The sequence below is a fragment of the Dromiciops gliroides genome, chromosome 1, assembly GCF_019393635.1.
Source record: "Dromiciops gliroides isolate mDroGli1 chromosome 1, mDroGli1.pri, whole genome shotgun sequence".
NCBI classification, from domain to species: domain Eukaryota; kingdom Metazoa; phylum Chordata; class Mammalia; order Microbiotheria; family Microbiotheriidae; genus Dromiciops; species Dromiciops gliroides.
In genome coordinates, this window is record NC_057861.1 from 70,418,864 (window position 1) to 70,441,420 (window position 22,557).

The 22,557-nt window shown below is 47.0% G+C and overlaps 2 protein-coding genes and 1 pseudogene across 3 annotated transcripts; 1 reads left to right on the forward strand and 2 right to left on the reverse strand.

The window, feature by feature from the left end:
- Nucleotides 1–667: 667 nt before the first annotated feature.
- MRI1 (methylthioribose-1-phosphate isomerase 1) lies at nt 668–9,275 on the reverse strand. The gene is made up of 6 exons (XM_043977423.1): nt 9,042–9,275; nt 7,985–8,223; nt 6,408–6,583; nt 5,886–6,062; nt 4,703–4,927; nt 668–2,174 (listed from the first exon to the last, which is right to left on the reverse strand). Exons 1-6 carry the CDS (start codon nt 9,171–9,173, stop codon nt 2,047–2,049), a joined length of 1,077 nt encoding a protein of 358 aa, XP_043833358.1. The 5' UTR covers nt 9,174–9,275; the 3' UTR covers nt 668–2,046.
- A 522-nt stretch (nt 9,276–9,797) lies between these two features.
- On the forward strand, nt 9,798–10,297 carry LOC122735476 (annotated as a pseudogene).
- A 2,280-nt stretch (nt 10,298–12,577) lies between these two features.
- YJU2B (YJU2 splicing factor homolog B) lies at nt 12,578–21,828 on the reverse strand. Of its 2 annotated transcripts, XM_043979594.1 has the most exons (11): nt 21,682–21,828; nt 20,451–20,654; nt 19,787–19,831; nt 19,226–19,279; nt 17,914–17,996; nt 16,880–16,935; nt 15,810–15,870; nt 14,529–14,671; nt 14,275–14,447; nt 13,537–13,675; nt 12,578–13,331 (listed from the first exon to the last, which is right to left on the reverse strand). In XM_043979594.1, the coding sequence occupies exons 3-11, from the start codon at nt 19,787–19,789 to the stop codon at nt 12,940–12,942; spliced, it is 1,104 nt and encodes a 367-aa protein (XP_043835529.1). In that variant the 5' UTR covers nt 19,790–19,831; nt 20,451–20,654; nt 21,682–21,828; the 3' UTR covers nt 12,578–12,939. The 2 variants fall into 2 exon arrangements, with proteins under 2 accessions (XP_043835529.1, XP_043835528.1); XM_043979593.1 differs by lacking the exon at nt 21,682–21,828 and having other exon boundaries at nt 20,451–21,475.
- Between the last annotated feature and the right edge of the window lie 729 nt (nt 21,829–22,557).

Below are 22,557 nucleotides of genomic sequence, written 5' to 3' on the forward strand. Positions count from 1 at the left end.
ACATTACTTAACCCAAGTCCGTTTCCTCAGCGGTTGTTGTTCATGCTTAGTTCTCCAAGAGGACCAATGGCAGCAGGGTGATGGCTTGACTTGCAAGTGAATTGTTTTTAAGTGAGGCAGAGACGTTGTGCAAAGTCACCAGCCTCACTCTCTCTCCTCCAATCTTGGGAGTCATCCAATGGCAAGGCAAGACGACTGGGGATGGCCCCCTTCCTCAGCTATAAAATGGAGAGAATAATCCTTTCTCCACTACACACAGTGTGGAGTTCAAGTGTTCATTTGATTCAATAAGCCTTCATGGGACACCTAACAGCTGCAAAATCCTGCATTTTTTCCTCTCTGCAGCTTCTAATTCTCCAGACTCTCCATCCCAGGGCTCTTGGCCCCTGAAGGGTGACTTCATGATTGGTTGGTTCCTCCCAGGCCTTCCATTTTTAAGGAAAGTGCTTGAGCCACCCAGGTCTTCATTCCCCAGGAGGCTCTACTCCAGACCTGCAGAACTTTCTTCATCATGCCTATAGCCATAAACAAGAATCTTCTTCTCTACACACCCCTCCCTTCACTTTGCAGCTTCCTTTTTTACGTATTTGTGGACTTACAATCCAAACTCTTCAAAATAAAGGTCTTTCTGCTTATATTTTTATTTCTTCTAGTGCTTGGGCACATAGTAAGTGCTTAATAAACACTTTATTGATTTGCTCTGGGGTTGAGGATAACAATACAGTCCCTGCCCTCAGGAAGCATACAATCCATTAGGGAAGACAGGACATGTATAAACACAAGTATTCTACGAGGTAGATTGGGATAGGGGAAATGGGGGGGGGCAGGAGGCTCTAGACAAAGACCCCTAGGAAAATTTAAAGATCATTTTTGGCTTCATCTAGGCTGGGCTTTGAAGAATGGGAAGGATTTCAAAAGTTGAATGTGAGGAGGTTGGGCATCCTGTACCCAGTGGAGAATGCAGGAGGAGACTGGGGACCAGATAGTAGTTCAGTTTAAATGGAGTACAGATTATGAGAAGAGTAGAGGGAAATAAGAACAGGAAAGTATGCTAGAGTCAGACTGTGGAGGCCTGAGGAATTGGTATTTTTTCCTATGCAGAATAGAAAACCACTTAAGGTGCCCAGACCTGTTCATTCAGAAGATTATTTTGGTGGTAGTACATAGTTAATAAACATTTATTAAGCACCTACTATAGGCTAAAATCAGGGGATACAAGAAGAGGCAAAAAGACAGTGCCTGCCCTCAAGGAGCTCATAATTTATTGGGGAAGACCACAAATTAATATGTACAAACAAGCTATCTACAGTATAAACAAGAAATCATTAAGAGAGGGAAGGCATTGGAAGTTAGAAAGGTTGAGAAATGTTTTCTGTAGAAAATAGAGTTTTGGTTGGAATTTGAAGGAAACCATGGAAGCCATTAGGGAGAAATGAGGAAGGATAGCAGTCCAGGCATGGCAGGGGGCCAGAGAAAAGGCCAGGAGCCAAGAGATGGAACGTTCTGTTCAAGGAACAGCCAGCGGTCAGTGTCACCTGACTGAAAAGCATGTGTCAGGGAGTAGGAGGTAAGACTTGAAAGGTGGAGGGGGGGGGGGGGGAAGCTAGGTGGCATAGTAGATAGAGCACCAGCCCTAGATTTAGGAAGACCTGAGTTCAAATCTGGCCTCAGACACTTGACACTTACTAGCTGTATGAACCTGGGCAAGTCACTTAACCCTCATTGCCCCGCACCCAAAAAAAAATTTTTTTTAAAAGAAAGGTGGGAGGGGCTTAGAATATTGTACATAGAATGGATTGAATTGGAAGCAAGGAAACTAGTCAGGAAGGCTCTTTTATCAATGTAGGTAAGAGTTGATGGGGGCCTGAACTTTGGTGTTAGTTGTGGAAGTGGAAGGGAGAGGCCAGTGTCAAGAGTTGGGACTTGACAACTGGTTGACTTTTTGTCCTCTGGGAAGGCAAATGTAAGCAACTATCATTACTAAAAAGTTTATTGTAAAAACAGTTCAGTGAAGAGAGACCTGGGATGAGAGGAGACTGAGTCTAGTCAGGAGGTTTTAGAGGTCAGGACCATCTGGAGTTCCTTGGGGGAGAAGACGCCACGCTCTGTGATGATGCCACCAGTGATGAGCTCGTGAGGTGTGACATCAAAGGCTGGGTTCCAAACTCCAATTCCTAGGGAAAGGGGAGCCTGGGTGAGCGGGTGTCCCAGGATGGACTTCTGGTTTTGAAGAGAAGTTATGACCACTGCCCTATCTCCTTTGACCAGTGATGACTGACACTGATATGTTTTAAGAGTTTGCTGACATTATCTCATTGGCTGTTCCCCTTTTCAAAACAGGATGAAATCTTACCTCCTTCATGAGGGAGGAGTTCTATATAAAGGCTTATTCTCATCTCCATTCCCCTCTCCTCTCCCCTTCTTGAACTCTATCATGATTGTAATAACAACTTCCATCTCTGAAGCATTTTAAAGTTTATCAAATATTTTCCTTAGAATTCTGTGATCTAGGTAATGTGTTGTTCAGTTGTTTCAGTCGTGTCTGACTCTTTGTGACCCCATTTGGGTTTTTTTTTGGCAGAGATACTGGAGGGGTTTGTCAGTTCCCTCTCCAGGTCATCTGACAGACGAAGAAACTAAGGCAAACAGAGTGAAATGACTTGCCCAGATTCACACAGCAAGGATGACTAACTGATTTAGACCTCCCCAACTCTGATGACCATAGCAATTGGCATAATGCAGGGCACATAGTAGGTGCTTAATAAATGTTTATTCATAATACAGCACTAATATTTGCCCTGGATTTGGAGTCTGAGGCCCTGGACAAGTTTGGTTGCCGACTACTGTGATAAGTCACTTCTATTCTCTGGGCATCCACTTCATCTGTGAAATGAAGTTGGACTAAATAATCTCTAAGGTTTTCTAGGAAACTCACTTGTTTTCTGTAGGTAGCTGGTAGCACCGGGAGTCAGAAAGACCCAAGTTCAAATCCAGCCTTAGATACTTATTAGCTGTGTGACCCTGAGCAGATCACTTAACCTGTATATCTCAGTTTCCAAGACTATAAAATGGGGATTATAACACCTACCTAGTACCTTGCAGAGTTGTCAGAGATCAAATGTTTACAAAACATTTGTAAAGCACTCAGGACAATGCCTGGCACATAGTAGTTGCAATATAAAGGCTTACTGTCTTTTCCTCTTCTCCCTTCCTCTAGCTCTACTGACATCATAATTATAATTTCCATTTTAAAGCACTTTAAAGTTTACCAAATATTTTACTTAGAATCCTGTGATCTGAGTAATATGAGTATTATTAGCTTCATTTTACAACTGAGAAAACTGAGGCAGAGAGTAAGCAGGGCTAGAGTCATAACTCCAGCCTGGTCTCTTGAATCCAAGACCCTACTCCATTCCAATGTCTCTCCTTACCTGACTGGAAATTGTTTTGGAGTGTTTCTAAACCTTTGTTCCCCTAGATCAAGCTTTATTTTCACTGATCTCTCTAACTGAAACTTGGAATTTTTGAGGGGGCAGGGCAATGAGGGTTAAGTGACTTGCCCAGGGTCACACAGCTAGTAAGTGTCAAGTGTCTGAGGTCACATTTGAACTCAGGTCTTCCTAAATCTAGGGCTGGTGCTTTATCTACTGCGTCACCTAGCTGCCCCTAGAATTTCTTTCAATTACATATTTTAAAAAAATTCCTCCTGGGGAAAAGGGTTCCTAGGCTTCAGGAGACCTACTGCCAAAGAGGACCCATCACAAAGGTTAAGAAGAGGCTAGATGTAGGGGGCAGCTAGGTGGCGCAGTGGATAAAGCACTGACCCTGGATTCAGGAGGACCTGAGTTCAGGAGGACCTGAGTTCAAATCCAGCCTCAGACACTTGATACTTACTAGTTATATGACCCTGGGCAAGTCACTTAACCCTCATTGCCCTGCCAAAAAAAAAAAAAAAAAGAGGCTAGGGGTGTGTGTGTGGGTGTGTGGGTGTGTGTGTATATATGCATGCATGTGAGATTCTTAAGGCAGGGATGGCAATATTTGATGTCTTCTGAGATACTGTGGTGCAGAAGAGTTTTGTTTTTTGCTTTTTTCTATCCCCAGTGTTTAGCACAGTACCTGGTCCTTATATTAATAAATGCTGGCTGACTGACTAGTGAAAAGAGTTTAGATCAGGATTCAGAAGACCGGAATTTGAATCCCAGCTCTGACGCTCACTGGTTGTGATGGAAGTGCTTTATAAACCTTTAAATGCTGTTGAAATGGAAGGCATTCTTCTCCTCACCCCCACCCCCTCCCTGCTGTCCCTTCCCCAAATTGGACCTGGGATAGGCTCTGCACTTGCTCTATTGGAGTCAACTCAAAGACATTTAAGTGCTTCACTGATGATAGAAAGATAAAAATTAAATATCCCCTGCCCTCAAGGAGTTTACATTCTGTTCATCTGTATAACTTGCTGCATGACTTCCTATCTCCTTTTATTCCCCCTTGCAGTAGAGGGTAGGCTGTGAGGCAATAGGAAAGGGGGCAGATATGGTTTCCTAAATCCCAGGAGATGAAAAAGCCCTACAGACTCCTCCCCCAGGTCTAGTAGGATGGTGTCATTCTCTCCTTGCCACCTGTCCCCAAAGGGAGACACGGAGTTCAGAAAACAGACAGGAATGAAGCCATCTGGCCCTATCTGGTACTGTGATTGACCCACCTGGGGCAGCAATCCTGGTCCCACAGAGGCTGGTCAGCTCCTGGCCCGGCCGCTCCTCGATGACAATCTCCTGCCCTGTCTTCAAGCTGAGATCACAAGAGGAAACAGGGGCAGCCACGTAGAAAGGGATCCCATGGTGCTTGGCAACAATGGCCAGCTGGTAAGTCCCCACTTTGTTGGCGGTGTCACCATTGGCGACCACCCGGTCTGCTCCCACGATGACAGCTGGGGTGGGGGTGGGGGGAGACAGGGAAGGACTGGTGGGCTGTGTGATCCCAGGCGAGTCACACCCACCTCTGGCCTCCAGGGTCTTAGTCTATTAAATGGGGGCAATGATGACCATACTGCCTACCTCATGGGCTTGTCTTGAGGCAAGCAGTATATAAACTTTGAAGAGCCACAGAAACAGGGGCTATGTATTATAATTATTAATTACTATTATAAAAAACTAAGGGGTGGAAGATCGAAAGGGAGGCCTTGAGGGGGTTAGGTAGCTCCGCTGGGAAGGATTTATAGAAGGGATGAACAAGAATGCATGGAGAAGACATAGATGGACTATGAGCTGTCCAAGTGGAGGAAGGAGATTCTAGATCTAAAATATTGAGGCCCAGGTGACAAGGAAAGAGAGAGGAAAGGTCAGAAACCTCAGGAACATGGGGAAGGAGATGCATGGCATCTATTGGGGGTAATAGGGTTCAATCTTTTTGGGGGAGGGGTGGGGCAATGAGGATTAAGTGACTTGCTCAGGGTCACAGAGCTAGTAAGTGTCAAGTGTCTGAGGCCAGATTTGAACTCAGGTCCTCCTGAATCCAGGGCAGGTGTTTTATCCACTGCGCCACCTAGATGCCCCCTCTATTGGGGTAATAGGGATGGAGATTTGGTCATGGGCTCAGTAGTGCTAAAACTGGAGGCAGAAAACCTGGGTTCAAATCTAGGCCGTGCCAATTAAATGCCCATTAAACCTTGGGCAAATCCTTCATCTTTTCTTCATCTCACTTTACTCATCTGTAAAATGAGAGGGTTAGACTATATCTTTAAGGGTCTTTCTAGTACTTATGACCCAGTACTTGCAAAGAGAGGCCAGGAGCCCCGGATTCTACAGTCTTCTGCCCCATGCAATGAGAAAGAATGGCTCCTTCTGATCACAGCCCACGCCCCGCCACCCAGCCAGACCACCACTGACCTCCCACCTCCTTGTGGGCCATTGCAGCAGCTACCATGCTGTCAGTGATGAGGGTGGCGGGGATCTTCTCATACACCAGCTCATAGGCCGTCAGCCGGGCACCCTGGTTGTAAGGCCTGGTCTCCGTACAGAACACATGCTTCAGGCGGCCCAGGGCATGAAGAGATCTGATCACACCTGTGGATGGCCCACATTCCCCCCACCCCAAGGCAGAAGAGACAATAAGAAGCCCTGTGTGGGGGAGGGAAGGGTAGCAGGCCCCATGGTGTGATAGAAAGAAGTAGGGCAATCAGAGAAGGCTTCACAGAAGAGATGGCAGCTTCAGCTGAGCCCTGAAGGAAGATTAGGGTTCTGAAAGGTAGAGAGGAGAGGGAAGAACTATATTCAGGCATGGGGATACAGCCTGTACAAATGCATGTAGGTGGGAGGTGGCATATCCCATTTTAAAGAGACTTAGAGGACCTCTAAGGGCCCTTCCAACTCTCAAGTCTATAATCCTGTGCCTTTCCCAACCCCACTCACCCAGGGCTGTTCCATAGCCTGCAGTGGCTAATGAGCCCGTGTTGCAATGGGTCAACACAGTCACCTGGCCACCCTCTGGTGCCACAAGGTCCAGAAGGTGCTGGGCTCCATGGTCCCCAATGCTCTGGTTGTCCTTGATATCTTTCTCCAGCATGTGCTCAGCCCAGCAGATCAACCTGGGGAGGGGGCAGGGATGATCAGATGGTGGGCTGAAGACCTGTCACCCACCACCCCCACCCTGCACATCTAAAGGGTTTGCTCAGGGGGCCTCTGCAGGTGCCTGAGTTTAAATCTTGGTCCTGAAAGAATTTAACTGTGTGGCCTTAGTCAAGTCACAGTTAGTAAGCATACTTTGGTTTTCTATCCGCAAAACAGGGATCATAAAACCTCTAATGCCTAATCATAGGGTTGTTATGAGGCAAAAAACAAAAAGAACAAAACCCCCCTCAATTTATGCAGAGAAGCCCCTTCTCTGAAATTTGTAGTCTCACAGAGCTGCCTTGAGCAGTGATGTGACTTGACCAGGATCACACAGCTAGGCTGCATCAAGAGAGAAGCAGGCAGGACTTAAAACTCAGTTCTCCCTGGCTCTTTATCTACCAGATATTGGGAGTGTGGTTGGCCATTTCCTTCTCCAACTAATTTTATAGATTTCCTCATCTATAGACAAACAGGGTTAAGTGACTTATCCAGAGTCACACAGATAATGTCTGAAGTCGGCTTTGAACTCAGGGAAAGGAGTCTTCCTGACTCTAGGCCTGGAACTCTATCCACTGTGCAATCTGGCTGCTCATGATGAGCTGAGTTCAACTCCAGCCTCAGACACTTACTAGCTGTATGACCTTTGGCAAGTTATTTAACCTCTGTCTGTCTCAGTTTCCTCACCTATAAAAAGGGGAAAAATAACAGCATCTCTTCCCCAAGGTCATTGTGAAGATATTTGTAAAGTACTTAGTACAGGTGCTAAGTGCTAGCTATTATTATTATTAATAGCTACATGGGAATTCCTTTATTAACCTTTACCTTGTACTAACTAGTTAGTACACTCTATGGGTGCTCAATATTTTTCCATTGCATGAAATGGAAAGAAGATAGGATTTTGAGTAAAGGGGCCTGGGTTTGAATGTGTCACTATGTGTATGACCTTGGCAAAGTCACCACCTGCCCTCTAAGTTTCGGGTTCCTTATCTAAAAAATGAGGCAGGGACAGCTAGGTGGCACAGTGGACAAAGCACCGGCCGTAGATTCAGGAGGACCTGAGTTCAAATCCAGCCTCAGACACTTGACACTTACTAGCTGTGTGACCCTGGGCAAGTCACTTAACCCCAACTGCCTCACCAAAAACAAAACAAAAAAAAGAGGTGGTTGGCCTGCATGACTGGCATCCCCTTCCAGTCCTAAATCCTATGATCTCCCCTGCTGATAGACTCTTTTACTTTGCCCTCCACCTTAATGAAACTTGAGAAAAGTTTCCCAGAGGAGCTATGAACTGACTGCACAGTTTCTTGCTTCCGGACCGTGATGAATAAGTATGGGGACCCCCCAACTTTGGGGAGAGAGGACAGCCCTCCTCTTACCTCTCTCGGACGGCACCCTCAGTGGCCCCTTCTTGTCCAGCTTCCTGCATAGCTACCTCAGTCATCTCCCGGGCGGCCTGAGCCATGTTGACTGCAGTCGGCCTGGCTGTCACCAGGTAGTTTAGTGAGTCCTGCACAAAGGTCACCAGGGCCTCACGTCCCGGTCCCCCTGCACCGTCGTGCAGCTCTACAGCCAAGCTTAGGCAGCCCACTATGGCGATGGCCGGAGCGCCCCGAACCTGAGATCGGGAAGAGTGTAAATCAAGGGACCTGCCCGATTCCACTGGGCTAATAAAGAGGTGAAACCTGGCCTGCTAGGGCTCGGGTCTAGCCCGCCCCGTGCCAGAACCCAAACTGGGCCTCATTTTTCCTATCCTGGGTCAGCTTTTGCCTTTTAGTATCCCTAGCACTTAGCACAGTGCCGAGCGGACAGCAGGTGCTTAGTGTTTATTGATTGGTTGGTTTGTGTATGGCCCCTGAAGAGGAGGGCTCATGGGCTCAGTCAGAGACTGTCAGAGCAGGAAGTACTGTTTAGTTCAAATGCCTCATTTTCCAGATGAGGAAACTTTGGATTGGGTAAAGGAAGAGACTTTCCCAAGATCAAACAACTATTAAGGGGTAGAGGAGGATTTGAATCCAGGTACTCTGGAACCAAATCCAAAGTTCTTTCAACTCTGCTGTGTTGCTGGACCTCAGGCTAAGAGGCAGGAGTTCAACCTTTGCTATGCCTGTTTCCCATTCTGAGTTACTGTGGCTATATAGGTGTGGGAGATGAGAGTGTTAGAGATGGAACAGACCTCAGTACAGAGAAGATCAGAGCTGGGAGAGGGCTTAAATCATAGGATGTCAGAGCTGGGAGGGCCCTTAGAACAGTGTCAGAGGCAGTGGCCGCAGGACACAGCAGCAGGTCGAGCCGGGAGTGCTTTACCGATCCTCCAACCCCGCCCCCTTCCCCTCTCCCGGCTCGTTCCACTCCTGCCCCACTGCTGACTCCAAGCTCGGGTTCTCCACACCCTCCTCCGCCGTCCCGGCCCCACGCTCCCTCCCCTCCGCCCACCTTCATGGCCCGGATGGCCTCCCAGGCCTGGCGCACGGAGGTCACAGCCTCATAATGGCTTTGCTGGGGCAGCAGCAGCTGGTCCAGGATGTGCAGGGAGCCCCGGTGATACCGGATCGCCTCCAGGCTCATGGCCGACAAGCGAAGGGGCCCAGGAACCAGACCCAGGAGCCAGCCAGCCAGCCCAGCGGGAGCCCGAGAAGTAGAGAGTCTATGTACACGTGGGCCCCGGCTTCCTCGCGGTCCTAAAGAGAGCACTGGCGGGGGCGGGGCCTTCTAGGAGAAAGGCGGGGCAGACACGAAGCTCCTCTGGTAGCCCGAAGTGCCACGTGCGGGCGTTTTAAATGTTTGTTGGCTGAGCCGTAGTCCAGATAGAATGAATGGGATTCCTTCCCGACCCTTCCCACCCAAGTTACTCTGCGACTGCTCTGTGTCTAGCTTCCACCTACCTAAATCCGCGTTGTCTCCCGTTCCGCCCTCTTCCTTGTCTTCCCAGCCCTTTGCCCCGCACCAGTACTTGAATAATGCCTGGGAGAGTCTGAATAACCTCCTTCTCAGGAGTTGATTGACTTGTCACAGCCCGAGGTTGTTAGGACACAAGCTCTAAGCCTGACTGACCTCACTAACTGGCTAGGTGACCTTTGGCCTGCCAGCTGCAATTATCTGGTTTTGAAGTCAGTGGGCCTGGGTTTGTGTGGGAAATTTACTACTTAAGAAGGTAGTGGTGGGTACGCGCTTCCTTCCTTCCTTCTCTCTTTTGCTTCGGTCCGGACGGCGGGAGCATGGGTAAGTGCCGTGGTCTTCGTACAGCTAGAAAGCTTCGCAGCCACAGAAGAGACCAAAAGTGGCATGACAAACAATACAAGAAAGCTCATTTGGGCACAGCCTTGAATGCCAACCCATTTGGAGGCGCATCTCACGCAAAAAGGGATTGTCTTGGAGAAAGTTGGTGTTGAAGCCAAGCAGCCCAATTCTGCCATCAGGAAGTGTGTGAGAGTCCAGCTGATTAAGAATGGCAAAAAAATCACCGCCTTTGTTCCCAATGATGGTTGCTTGAACTTTATTGAGGAAAACGATGAAGTTTTGGTTGCTGGATTTGGTCGAAAAGGTCATGCTGTTGGCGATATTCCTGGAGTCCGCTTCAAGGTTGTGAAAGTTGCAAATGTTTCTCTTCTGGCCTTGTACAAAGGCAAGAAGCAAAGACCAAGATCATAAAAATTGTATGATGTCTTTGTCATAGTAAACAGTTTTCATGTTAAAAAAAAAAGAAGGTAGTGACGTGGGCAAGTCATTTCTCCAGGTCTTCTATGTCTCAGGAGTAAACAGAGAGCTGCAGATATCGTCCTTAGGAGTCCATTTCAACTCTAAATCTATGATCCTATAACTAGATGAACTTTTGAGTTCTTTTCTGGCTCTAAATCAATGATTTTATCTATCATTTGTTAACTGGCTAGCTAGTGGGGTTAAAAGTACTGGATTTGGTATCTGAAAGCCTGGGTTTGAATATCCTAGTTCTCCCATGGATTTCCCCCTCTAGGAACACAAGTGTCCTTAAACTCAAAATGAGAGGGTGGTGCCCACAATAACATAAATGAAAATAATGCTGAAATAAAACCTGATGCTGAGGTTGAACATCTCCCTTTTTTGGAAAGAGCAGTGACAATGGATATGAGATGTTAACCTGGAAATTAATGAAAGAATATAGGAGAAATAAGGTATTTAATCAGGACAGAAGAGTTATAGCTCAGTGTATAGCAAAGCGAGAATGCTAGGAATACTCAAAGATAGGAACTGAGGACGGGTTTCTTTGGGGTAACGGAATAAAGGGAACTATAGGACTGTTCTAAAGTCAAGTATAGAAACAACTTAACTACTTAATGTAAACGAAGAAGTATAGAAGCTACTTAACTCTAAATAGAAACTACTTAATGTAAGTGGATCCTTTTACATAATAACCTAAAGTCCAGGGAATAAGGTGGGAAATCTTTGGGAGGGGATAGTTTGTTGGGGGGGGGGGGGGAGGACATCCTTAAGTCAATCAAGAGTCTGGAATTGACAAAGATTGGTTAGTTTCAGGAAATTCATTGGCCTAGGAAGGGGAAGTAGGTGGGATCAATCAGTTCTCAGTAAATTTGTGGTTATCAGATGTTGCACACACTCTAACTTAGTCACTGTCAGTTTCATTTTGTCTAAACATTTTTGTTACAGGGGAAGGTGACATGTCAAAACAAAAGGCAACGTAAAAACATTTCTCCAAAAAACAAAAACAAAACCACACACACACAAAATGAGATGTGCCTAGATAACCTTTAAGGGCTCTTGCAACTCTAATAAATCCTAGGACTCTGCTAATTTTCCAGCTCACATGTCCTGATCACAGTATAGCCTTCTCAATCAAGATACCTTAGGTTACAGATTAGGTCTCTTTTACAATCCCTACTACACATCCTTTCAAGGAGGACCCAGGGAGATCGGGACCTAAAAAAGGAAGGGTCTGAGAAGTCCCTCGGGCAATTGTGATAGCATTCCCCTTCCGAAAGGCTTAAATTCAGGAATTCAATGAACCTTCAAATCCCTCAGGGTGCCAATAGCCTGCTTCTCCCCCAGCGGAGCTGGGGGCCTCCAGGATTCAGGTAGAACTCCCAGGCTTGCTTTTGTTTCCCAACCAGCTCAAGCCCTCCCCCCAGGACAATGGGGGAAGGAAGGGAGAAAAGGGGCAAAAGTTCCTTAGGAGCCACTTCTAGGACAGCTCTGCACGGACTTCACTGTGTCTGAGCAGTTTTCATGGAAACCAACCATGAATGCATTGCTGTTTTATCTGTGTCTGGAGAACTAAGAGGTCAAGTCTGAGTCTGCCTGCGTAGGCAGTGGAGTGTAATAGAAAGAACACAGGACCTGACATCGGAAGACCTGGGTTTACTTAATCGGCCAGAGTGAGTCTGTTTCCTTATCAGTCAAAGGGGGATGGCAGTATTTAAACTACCTGTTTTGCATGTGAGGAAAGTGCTTTGTAAACCTTAAAGTGCTATATATGTATGCATAAATCATATAAATCACTTATCTGTGTGACCCTGGGCAAGTCACTTCACCCAGTTTGCCTCAGTTCCCTCATCTGTAAAATGAGCTGTGGAGAAGGGCAAACCATTCCAATATCTCTGCCAAGAAAACCCCAAATGGGGTTACTCACAAAGAGCTGGACACAACTGAAAAAATGACTAAACAAAAGAAATCATAAATATACAACATATATGTGTGAAAGGCCTATGTATTCTTTTTTTTAATTTTTAAATTTTTGATTTTTTTTAGTGAGACAATTGGGGTTAAGTGACTTGCCCAGGGTCACACAGCTAGTAAGTATTAAGTGTCTGAGGCCAGATTTGAACTCAGGTACTCCTGACTCCAGGGCCTGTGCTCTATCCACTGCACCACCTAACTGCCCCTGGCCTATGTATTCTTGATCAATTCTCTAGCCTTCTCTAAGGTCCCTTCGAAATCTTAACCCCATGAATTCTTTTTGTTTATCCCTTGAGTTCTTTAGTCTTACTCAGGGAGCTATGGGTGGGGTCCCTAGGCTCTGTAGTTTAACGCTTCCCTCTCCACTCCAATATCCACAGAAGGGACTGCTGTGGACATCCAATAATCTGATGCACAGACTGGATTTAATAGGTGGAGGTTTAATAAATCACATCAGAGATTCAAGCCAGACACCACATACTCCTTCCTCAGCCAAATAAATAAAAACCCAATCAAGTCTTGGGGGGGGGGCGGGGGGGAGAGTTTCTTGGTCCTTGGAAGGCCTCTTTGTTAAGTGGAAGCCTCCCTGGGAATAAGCACACACTTTAGCTGGCAGAGGAGAGAGGCAAAGGTGTGAAAGCAACCTAGGATGGAGGGAATGACATTAGTCACTCTCCGAGTCGGAATAGTCTGCAACCAATGAAGAATTGAGAATGGAGGTGCTGCCAGGGCCCCCCTGTGCCTCCACATCTGGAGAAAAGTCTCTATCTGATGAAGATCCTCCGGGGAGGTTTTCTTCCTCCTCCTTCATTCCACTTAGCTCTGGAGGTTCGCCTGACTCTTGAGGGCTCTCCAGGCCATCCCCGGACTTTCGACGAACAATTCCTAGATCGCTGCTAGTGATGGAGGACCCGCTGGGCATGGGTTTCCGGCTAATTGCCAGCTTCTTGAGGACGCTCTTCACCTTGCTGTTGCTGGCCCCGGGTACAGGGGTAGAAGGGAACCAGGAGCGGCCAAAGATTTCTGTCCGTTTCAATTTCTGTTTGTCTTCATATGCTGGCAAATGGAGATGAGGTAGAGTAAAAGGTAGGGTAGGAGCCAGTATTTCTTTCACCTGCTCCAGATAGGCTCTCCTGCCCTCAATATGAAGGGCTCCCTCCCCTACTCCCGCTCTCCATCCTCACCCTTAATCAGCCATCTCCCCTGCACCCATCCCCCATCCCACTCCTGGTCCACAACAGGTGAGAAGACTAGGACGCACAGTCCAGGCTGTGGTACTTGAGCAGAGCAGCAAGCTTCCGGTCCTCTTCTGTTTCAGGCACCAGGGGGATACTGAGGTTCGCTTTGGTCTGTAGGGCCAGTGTCTTTTCCTCTTCTTCCTTTATGGCCTTTTTCTTTTCCTGAAGTAGAAAATTGGCAAAGGGAGGAGAAAAGAAAGAAAGATGAGGGGGGAAGCACAGGAAAACTATGAGAAGAATCCACTGGGGGAGTGGGAAACCTCCTGACCTTTGCCCTCTGGGAACTGAAGGCTGCTCAATGCAAGGACAAGAGCCCCAGACAGCTCCCTCCCTCTAAGGCTGATGGGGCAATCCAGAGAAAGGCCTTCCTTCCTCTGTCCAGTCTTGCCCATGTGATGTTGACAGTCCTGGATTGGCACAACACTTACTACCTTAAAAGTCTCCTAAATCCCTCTGTGCCTCATTTTTTTCATCTGTAATTTAGATGGAGGGGACAAAGGCCTGATAAACTTCTTCATTATCGGTGCAACCTTTGGCAAATCATTGAACCCATCTAGGCTTCAGGTTCAAGCTGACAGGTGAGCTGGTGGGATCAGAAGATGTGTGAGGTCTCTTCTAGCTCCAAGTTCTATAATCCTAATAATGGGAGGCTCACCAGCTCTGTGCAATGAGACCAAGCAGCTCAGGCTGAAAAGTAACAATCTCCAGTGACTGTGCAGTGTCCACGTAAGTCTCCCCTGAGCCCCAGCCCTCCTCCTCACCCTAAACTTCCTCCTTAGCATGCTGTTAAGGGCAAAGTCATCCTTCCAGGCGCTCTGGGCTTCCTGGATGTTGGACAGGGTGGGGATGGCCTTCTGCAGCTTGCTCTGGTCTGCGGTGCCATGCTCCAGGCGGAACATGGCGTCCGTCTCCAGCTTCTGCTTCTTCTCCTGCTCTGGAAGGAAAATGGGGCTAGGTACTAGAAGGTCCTGCTCTCAGGCAGGGGAAGGCCCGACGCCTGGAGGGCACGGCTCACCTGTGGTCAGGATCTGTTCGTTGTCCTCCATGTCCCATCGCTCCTCCTTCCTCTGAGCACCGCTCACAATCACATAATCACAATTGGCAGGATCCGTCTGCATCTCAATGTAGTTGACACAGAGGTGACATTTCATTCTGAACCTGGAGAAGAATTTACAGACAGAAACCACAAGATCCATGAACCATCATGCTCTAGGGATTTACTAGTGAGTCCCAAAGGGTCCGAGCTGGAAGGTGGGCTCAGCAGGAGTTACTGTCTCTGAAAGGGACTGGTAGGTAAGGACCTCTCTGTGTGGAGATGGAGGCCATGGAGATAATATCCATAGCCTGAAAACCAGAAGGGACCTTCAGTCTCATCTGGTTCAAACCCCTCATTGAAGGGATAAGGAAACGGAGCACCAGAGAGCACAAGGGATTTCCCTGAGGACATAAATGGGTGTCAGAATCAGAGTTCCTGCCCAGTCCCCTTCCATACCACTATGCTGCCGTCAAATGATAAATCTTACTTCTATAGAGTTTTGGGGTTATACAGTTCTTTCTTTACCAACCTGGAAGGTAGATATTGCAAATATGATGCCCATTTCATGAGTGAAGAAAGTGGGGCTCAGCAGTTTAAGAGACTTGCCCATGGTCACATGACCATAAAAAATCAGAGATAGATCCTATAACTAGGGTCAGAGTGGACTTGATGATGGGAAACGTAAAGCAGTCAGATAGCAGGATAAAACTTGAAAATGAACTGGGGAGACCAAGGCAGATGCCAGAATGGCAGGGAGCTCCTGTTATGAATCCTCCAGAGGAAGGATGGCCTGATGCTGGCACTCACTAGGGCATTACCATTTCTGGGCTTACTCTCAATCACAAGTTCATTTGCATAAACATAAGAACAGGTTTGTACCTTCTTTTTTTTACACGTGGGCTCTTTCTCTCCCTGCTTCAGATGACAGTTCCCTGAGAATGAGGCCTGAATAGACTCATGAGTACCCCAGCACTATGCCGCCTTGGCCTGGGCACTTAGTGGGGTGTTGGTGCATGTCAGAGTGGCTGAGGATGCCTGATTCTGGAGAAGGTGCTTCAACCTGGGCTCCTCATCCCCTTCTCCCACCATAATGTAGCAGGGCTGCTTAATGTGGCTTCTAGCCAGGCTCAAGGAAAAGTCGATGTCATTCTCTCACCCATTCATGGCCCTTTCACTAATTTCCCCCCAAAGGCACATGAATTTTCTGCAGCCCCCCACTCAGAGACAGTACTCAGGATAGTAATACAAAGTGGAACCCACCTGTAGATTGGAGTTGTGTAATAATTGCCAACTTTCTTCTTTTCAGCATTGTAACGAACACCTGGAAAGGAAGGGAAAGAGCAAAATGAACAACCCAGAAAAGCTTTCTGGGCATATTATAACATTCTCCCAAATTGCTCCTATCAATACTTTGCTAGGTCACTCCATTTAGTTAACATTTATTAACTGCCAACTGAATACAAGGAAATGTGCTAAGTACTAGGGATACAAAGATAAAAATGGTACAGCCCTGACATCAAGGAGCTTATAATCTAAAGAAGGGATAATATACACAAATAACTATAACACAAAGGAGAATATACAAAGTGCAAAGGAGAGGTTCAAAAAACTATTCTGAAAAATGAGAGGAGGGAAAGATTGTTTTCAGTTGAGGGACTGGGGCCTAAGAGGTCTCTTAGAGGAAAATGGGTCTTGAAAGAAGATGATTAGATGGAGATTTTCAGGAGGCATTTACCAGGCAGAGGGGATGGCCTATACAACTGGAGATGGCTATACAACAAAGGAGAGGGGAAGAGGACAAGATGGGATTGACTAACTGGTGGCTGTTCACTTTGGCTTGTGGGGGCTCTCTTCCTCCTCCAGTTATTTTGGATATAACATATGTGTGTGTGTGTGTGTGTGTGAGTGATGGAGAGGAGGTAACTGTGAAACATGGCATGGCCACAGGGTCATGGATCTAGAGCTGAAAGGGAACTCAGAGGTCATCTCACCCAACTTCCTCATTGTACAAATGAAACTGAGGGCAAAAGGGTATCCTGGAGGCAGCAGAGAAACAATGAACATTTCTGAACAGGGGAGTGACATGGTTAGACTTTTCTATTTGGCAGATCATTAATCTTCCAAACTGCCAATGATGTGATGGAGAATTACAGAGGGGAGAGATTAGAGGCTGGGATTCAGTTATGATAGTCTAGAGAAGAGGTGATGGAGAATCATCCCCCAACTAAGATGGTATCAGAGGGTGTGTCAAGCAGGGGACGAATTCAAGCCATAGATAGTTCAGAGACTGAATCGACAGGCTCAGCTAGCAACAAAAATGGATGACTCACCCATGCCAATGTGGTTCTTACAGCCATCACACCAGATGTTATAGGGCATCTCAAATCTACTCCAAAAAAATAAAGACGTAAGAGCACTGTTTCAAAATGCCCACTTGGGATCAATAACATTCAAAGCTTGCTTCTAACCTCATCTACAGAGAACTAATGGCTAATTCTTGAGGAAGGCAGGGATCACATGTATGCCCAGCAGTATGGGGGAAGAATATAGTCCTGAGGCTGGCCCAAGGCAATTTCACTTGGGGGGCTATTTAAAGCCACCACACAAAACCTTCTCTGGAAAGATTAGGAAGACTGTTAGCAATAATCAGCTCTGGATTGGTGTTTTTAAACTAAATCTCACAAGACATATTCATTAATTTATATTCAACAGACATTTATGGAGCACCTTTATGTAAGGCACTAGGTTGCATAATAAATATTAGTACTACCATAACAACCCATAGCCTCCCACCTATCATTTACATGATCTAAGGAAGCATTTCCATTAGCTGCTCCCCTGCTTACGCCTAACTGGTGCCAATCAAAATCAACAAAGGATTGTGGGATAATCTCTTATAGAGTATCTCTCTCAGAAGCAATAGGAAACACACTTTTAAGATGATAATCAGACATTCATATAACAGAATGACAAAAAAGTAGCATATCTACTGGGGGAAAAAAAGAACTCATAGGGAAACTTGGGTATTGTACCTCTAGCCCAGGTAAGGGTGCCAGAGAGGCTGAGGAGGGCCTGACTTGTGGGGTGGGAATGCCCACTTGGTATCTACTTTGTTCTAACTATAACCCAGGCTTATTATCTGGGGCATCTTCTGCTTTAGTCCTGGGGCCTAGTTTCTTCAGACAAGCTCTGGAGTCCAGAGCAGTAACATCAACATCCAGGGCTCTCCCAAATACCATTCTCCTCATTATGACACCAATGGAAATTCTCATCATCTAGATTCCTAATCTCGCTTGTTTTATCAGCGAGGGACCCCAGATCCATTCCAGGACTCCAGCACAGGGATCTGTTAACCTGCCTTTACCTGATGACAAGAATGCCTTGTGAAAGTTTCCGTGCCCTCTCCCGAAGGGGGTGGCTGTGGTGGTATCGATTGAGAGAGCCATGCTGCAAGACAAAAGAAAATAAGGCTGCTCAGTACTACTGGTCGGTGCCCAGCCCAGTGCTATTCGATGACTACAGCTTTTGTAAGAAAACCCCTCATGGGTCTGGAAAAACATCATGTGAAATCTATCGTAAAGATTACCAGAACTCTGAGAGTCTGAGGCGGTACAGTCAATCCAAAAACAAGCACATGCCAAGGTCCAATCTGGGGGAGAGCCTAGGAATCTGGACTGCTTTCTACACATGAAAATTATCATTATTCTAAGCTCCTTAGTCTGTGTCACAGGATCATAGATTCAGAACTGAAAGAGACCTCACAGGTCATCCAGTCCAACCACATCATTTTACAGATGAGGAAACTGAGGCCCAGAGAGGTAAAGGTATACGCCCAAGGTCCCACAGATAGTAAATAATCAAACACTGTCTGCTACATGTGAGGCACAGGGTGAAAATGAAACCATTCCTATGTGGCTTACATTCTATTGGAAGAGAATATGTCCATCTCTAAATTTGTACAGAACAAATGCAAGGTAAGATTCTAGGAAGAAGGAATGGGCAAATGGGGTGGGGCAGAAAAAGCTTAATGCTGAAGACAGTTTATATGTTCCACATAACTTCACATGTATAATTGCTATGTTACTTGCCTTTTCAAAGGGTGGGGGAGGGACAGGAGAATTTGGAGCTCAAAAGGAAAAAACTAATGTTAAAAATAAATAAAAATTTTGAAAGAAAAGAAAGTGAACGAAAGCTCATGAACTGAGCTTTGAAGGAAGCAAAGGATTCTAGGAGGTAGCAGTTAGGAGGAAGTGATTCCGAGCAAGGGGGATAGCCAGGACCAAGGCACAGAGACAGGAGATGGTGTTGTACATTGGGAACAGCAAGAATCCCAGTCTGGTTGGACCACCGAGTATATAAAGTCATGTATAATACTGGGAGGGCAGCCTGGAGCCAGGCTGTAAAAGGCTTTAAAGGCCACACAAAGAAGCTTCTATTTGATCTTAGAAGTGAGGAAGCACGGGAATTTATTGAGCAAATGAGTAACATCATCACACCCCAGCTTTAGGGAAATCTGCAAGATGGACAGATTAATAAGTGGCAGAGTTGGGAATCAAACCCAGGCCTCTCCACTGCCTGATGCTGCCTCTCTGACACTCTCATCTGCCATCCACATGAACGTTAGGCCTCTGTCAGACCACAGGCCACGTTATTACATAGATTTCAGGGTCCCTTACCTTTGCTGGATCAAAGTCTGGAGGGTAGTACTTGTTTACACCTTTTCTTTCACCCTGAAAGTCCAAAATAAGGTGTTACTGTATATTAAACAAAATAGGTATTCCCATGCTGATTATGAATCAGATGGAATTCCCAAGAGGAAACAAGCAATTAGCATGGCATATAGTAGAAATATACCTTTTCAGTGAAAACTTGCTGGAATCAGGACAAAAAATCCTGGTAATTAGATTTCTATGTGGTATATGGATCTGTAAAGCAGGCAGTAAAAGGATGTGCCAATGAGGGAGGATGGGGAAGGCTATTCTTTATCTTTGGGGGAACAATCTGTACACCCTGGTAGTTTCTTTTTTTTTTGGGGGGGGGGGTTTGGTGGGGCAATGGGGGTTAAGTGACTTGCCCAGGGTCACACGGCTAGTAAGTGTCAAGTGTCTGAGGCCAGATTTGAACTCAGGTACTCCTGAATCCAGGGCCAGTGCTTTATCCACTGCGCCACCTAGCCGCCCCTCCTGGTAGTTTCTTAAGGAGGCTGAATTTGCTTCTTCAGAATTCATTCAACTCACCATCTTGGAAAATGTCGACTTCTAGGCAAACTGAATGTGTCCCACCTGTATAAGACAAATCAAATAACCTGACTGGATATTGTTCACAAACACACATAGACACCCACATTTTTTTCTACAGTTTGCAAGGAAGTTTGGGTGGTTATATTGGGTTTCCTATTGGAGATTAGGGTGGCAAGGGATTATTTTTAGCTGCCTTGGAGGGCCTCAGTCCATTAGGTACTCTCCCCAAAGTTCATAAATGATAGACTGAAAATATGGAGTTAGGCTGGGAAGACAAAATCTAGTAAAGTCCATAATATCAGTGAAGAGGGATTTTGTTCACCACCCCCTGAATGCTCGACTTAGGAAGCATCCCACGTTTGAAGAAGTTCTAAGATGAGTAAAAGGAAGTACTTTACAGGGAATACACAAGACAATGTGTACCACACAAAGAGCACCAGACCAGAAGTGAGGCAGTTTGGAATTCTGTTCCTGCTATGAAGTAGTTATTATAATATTGTGTAAGTTTCTTAACCTCGATCAGCCTTCTCTGTAATAACAGCTCACATTCTACAGGGCTTTAAGGTTGACAAAGTGCTTCCCTCAAAATGATGTGAAGCAGCTAGTGGGAGTATTACTATCACCCTTATTTTGCAGATAAGGAAACTGAGTCATCACTTACCCACTGGCACAAAGCTAGTGTTAAAGCTGAGATTTAAACCCAGGTCTCCCAGATCTTATGCCCAGTGATCTTTCGATAACACCATGTAGTGTCTTGGGGGCTAAACTAGATGATCTTTGAAGTCTCTTCCAGCTCTGACATTCATTAACTTCATGTTCTACACATGTACCTCAGGAAGTAGTCCAGGTGAGAAATAGGAAGTGGCTGAGGATAAATTCAGACAAATTAATGGATGATAGAGCCTCCAATGCCATTTTAGGTGGAAGTTATAGCTATTCAGATTCTAAGCTAGAGGAAGAGTTCTGCCACAAGATGTCCCTTTGAACTTCCAACAGCTGGAATCAAAAGTTCAATTAATCATGGGGTTGAAACAGAGGGAATCATGCTTCTAAGTCAACTGAAGAAGCCTGTGTCTAGCCCTCGGTCAACAGGGGACTTCCATTTACACCTTCTGCAAACTCTAATTCTGTATCTTCAAAGCACTAGAATCATAAAATTCAGAACTGGGAGGGGCCTTGGAGATTATCTAGTTCATTCCCCTCATTTAACAGTAGAGGGCAGAAGGAAGGAAATGACTTCTCCATTGTCCAGCAAGTAGTGAGTTGCAGAGATGGATTTGAACTCGTCTTCCAACTTCCAAATGGGCTCTTACTATTACATCATGCTGTTCTTTGGACAACAGCATAATAAAGAGCCTTGGATCTGGAATCAGAAACCCTGGGTTCAATGTTGCCTTTGCTACTTGTGATGTGTGACGCTGGATTAGCACCTTTTTTTTTTTTTTCTGGGTCTCAGTTTCCCCATGTGTAAAATGTGAGGGTTGGGCTACATGATCTCCAAGGTCCCTTCCCGGACACTCGCTCTCTATGATTCTTTGAACAGACCTGGTTACAAGGGGCTCAGAGAAAAAGGGGCTGGAGGCTGCAGGTTTGGGGGAGGATGGGGGCTGGGGATGCAAGTGATAAGGTTGACAGCTCACAACTACACTCCCTTCGCCCTTCCCCCTTCCCAACCCTTCCGGGGCAAGAACCGCCCCCTCTCCCCTACTCTCCCCTCCCCCCGGCCTGCTCCTTCCCTTCCGCCACCAGACGCCGCGGCGGCGGGGTTAGGCTCCAGGTCAGAAGAGATCGATCCCCGGAATCCCTGGGACAGCTCGGGGGTACGAAGCTCCAAGGCCCAGCGAAGCCCGCGCCCTGCCGCCACCTCCGTTGGCCTCCCAGCCAGCGCTTACCTTCCCTCTTCCCTACGTCATCAGCCAGCGCCGCCCCAGAGGCGGGTGTCCTGGCCCGCCCAACCCACGTGACGAGGCAGCCGGCAGCTGGCAGCGGGTCCTACTAGACCCGGAATGCTCCGCGTAGGCTGTCCCCGAGGCTGGGGGCTGGGCTGCGAGGCAAGATCTTGCCCACGTGACGCGGACTGTTGTGCGTAGGCCGGCCCCGAGGCGGGTTCTGTTCCACGTGACCGGGAGATCCTCGACGTTTACTTCCCGATCTTGTGCTGCGAGGCACGGGGAGGGGGAAGCCCCAACGACTTCCACCTGTTGCTGTCTGGCCTCTCCTCCCGAAACCTCGCTCCGCCGCGTCACCTGCATTTTGAAACAGCTCGGCTTCTCGCCCCAGCAAATTCCTGGATTTCCAGGCAGCAGAGAAAGAACTTGAACCGCGGGGAGAGGGGGAAAGGAGGGGAGGGGGAGGGCGGGGGCGGGGGAGTTCAGGTCGGGGCTTTGACTTTGGTGCCCTGCTCCGGACGCGACGTAAAAGAGTCACCTGTGTACTGAGAACCTGCGGCATCCTGAGCCCTGCATCTCTCCCTCCTCTGTCTTCTCTCTCCCTTCCCTCTCTCCCTCCCTCTTTCTCCTGATACTCTTTCCCCACTGCTTTCCCTCCTTTTCTCCCCTCCCCCCTCCATCCTCTGCTCCCTTTCCCTCCCTTCCTTCCTCTCTTCTCTTTCTTTATTCCCTTCTTTTTTCCTCTTCCCACTTTGTCTCCCTCCCTCTTTTACTTTCTCCCCTCCTTTTCTTTCCTTTCTCTCCCCCCTTCACTTTCCCTCTTCTCTCATCTCTTCCTCTCCCTCCCCATCTTTCTCCTCTCTCCTTCTTTGTCCTCTT

Coding starts and splice junctions, on each gene's coding strand:
- MRI1 (XM_043977423.1), bottom strand. CDS start 9,173: ATGAGCCTGGAGGCGATCCGGTATCACCGGGGCTCCCTGCACATCCTG. Junction 6,584..7,984: donor GAGGGTGCCGTCCGAGAGAG/GTAAGAGGAGGG, acceptor CCCCCTCCCCAG/GTTGATCTGCTGGGCTGAGC. Junction 2,175..4,702: donor GACCAGGATTGCTGCCCCAG/GTGGGTCAATCA, acceptor CCCTTTCCCTAG/GAATTGGAGTTTGGAACCCA.
- YJU2B (XM_043979594.1), bottom strand. Junction 15,871..16,879: donor TAAGAACCACATTGGCATGG/GTGAGTCATCCA, acceptor CTTCCTTTCCAG/GTGTTCGTTACAATGCTGAA. Junction 14,448..14,528: donor CGAACAGATCCTGACCACAG/GTGAGCCGTGCC, acceptor TTTTCCTTCCAG/AGCAGGAGAAGAAGCAGAAG.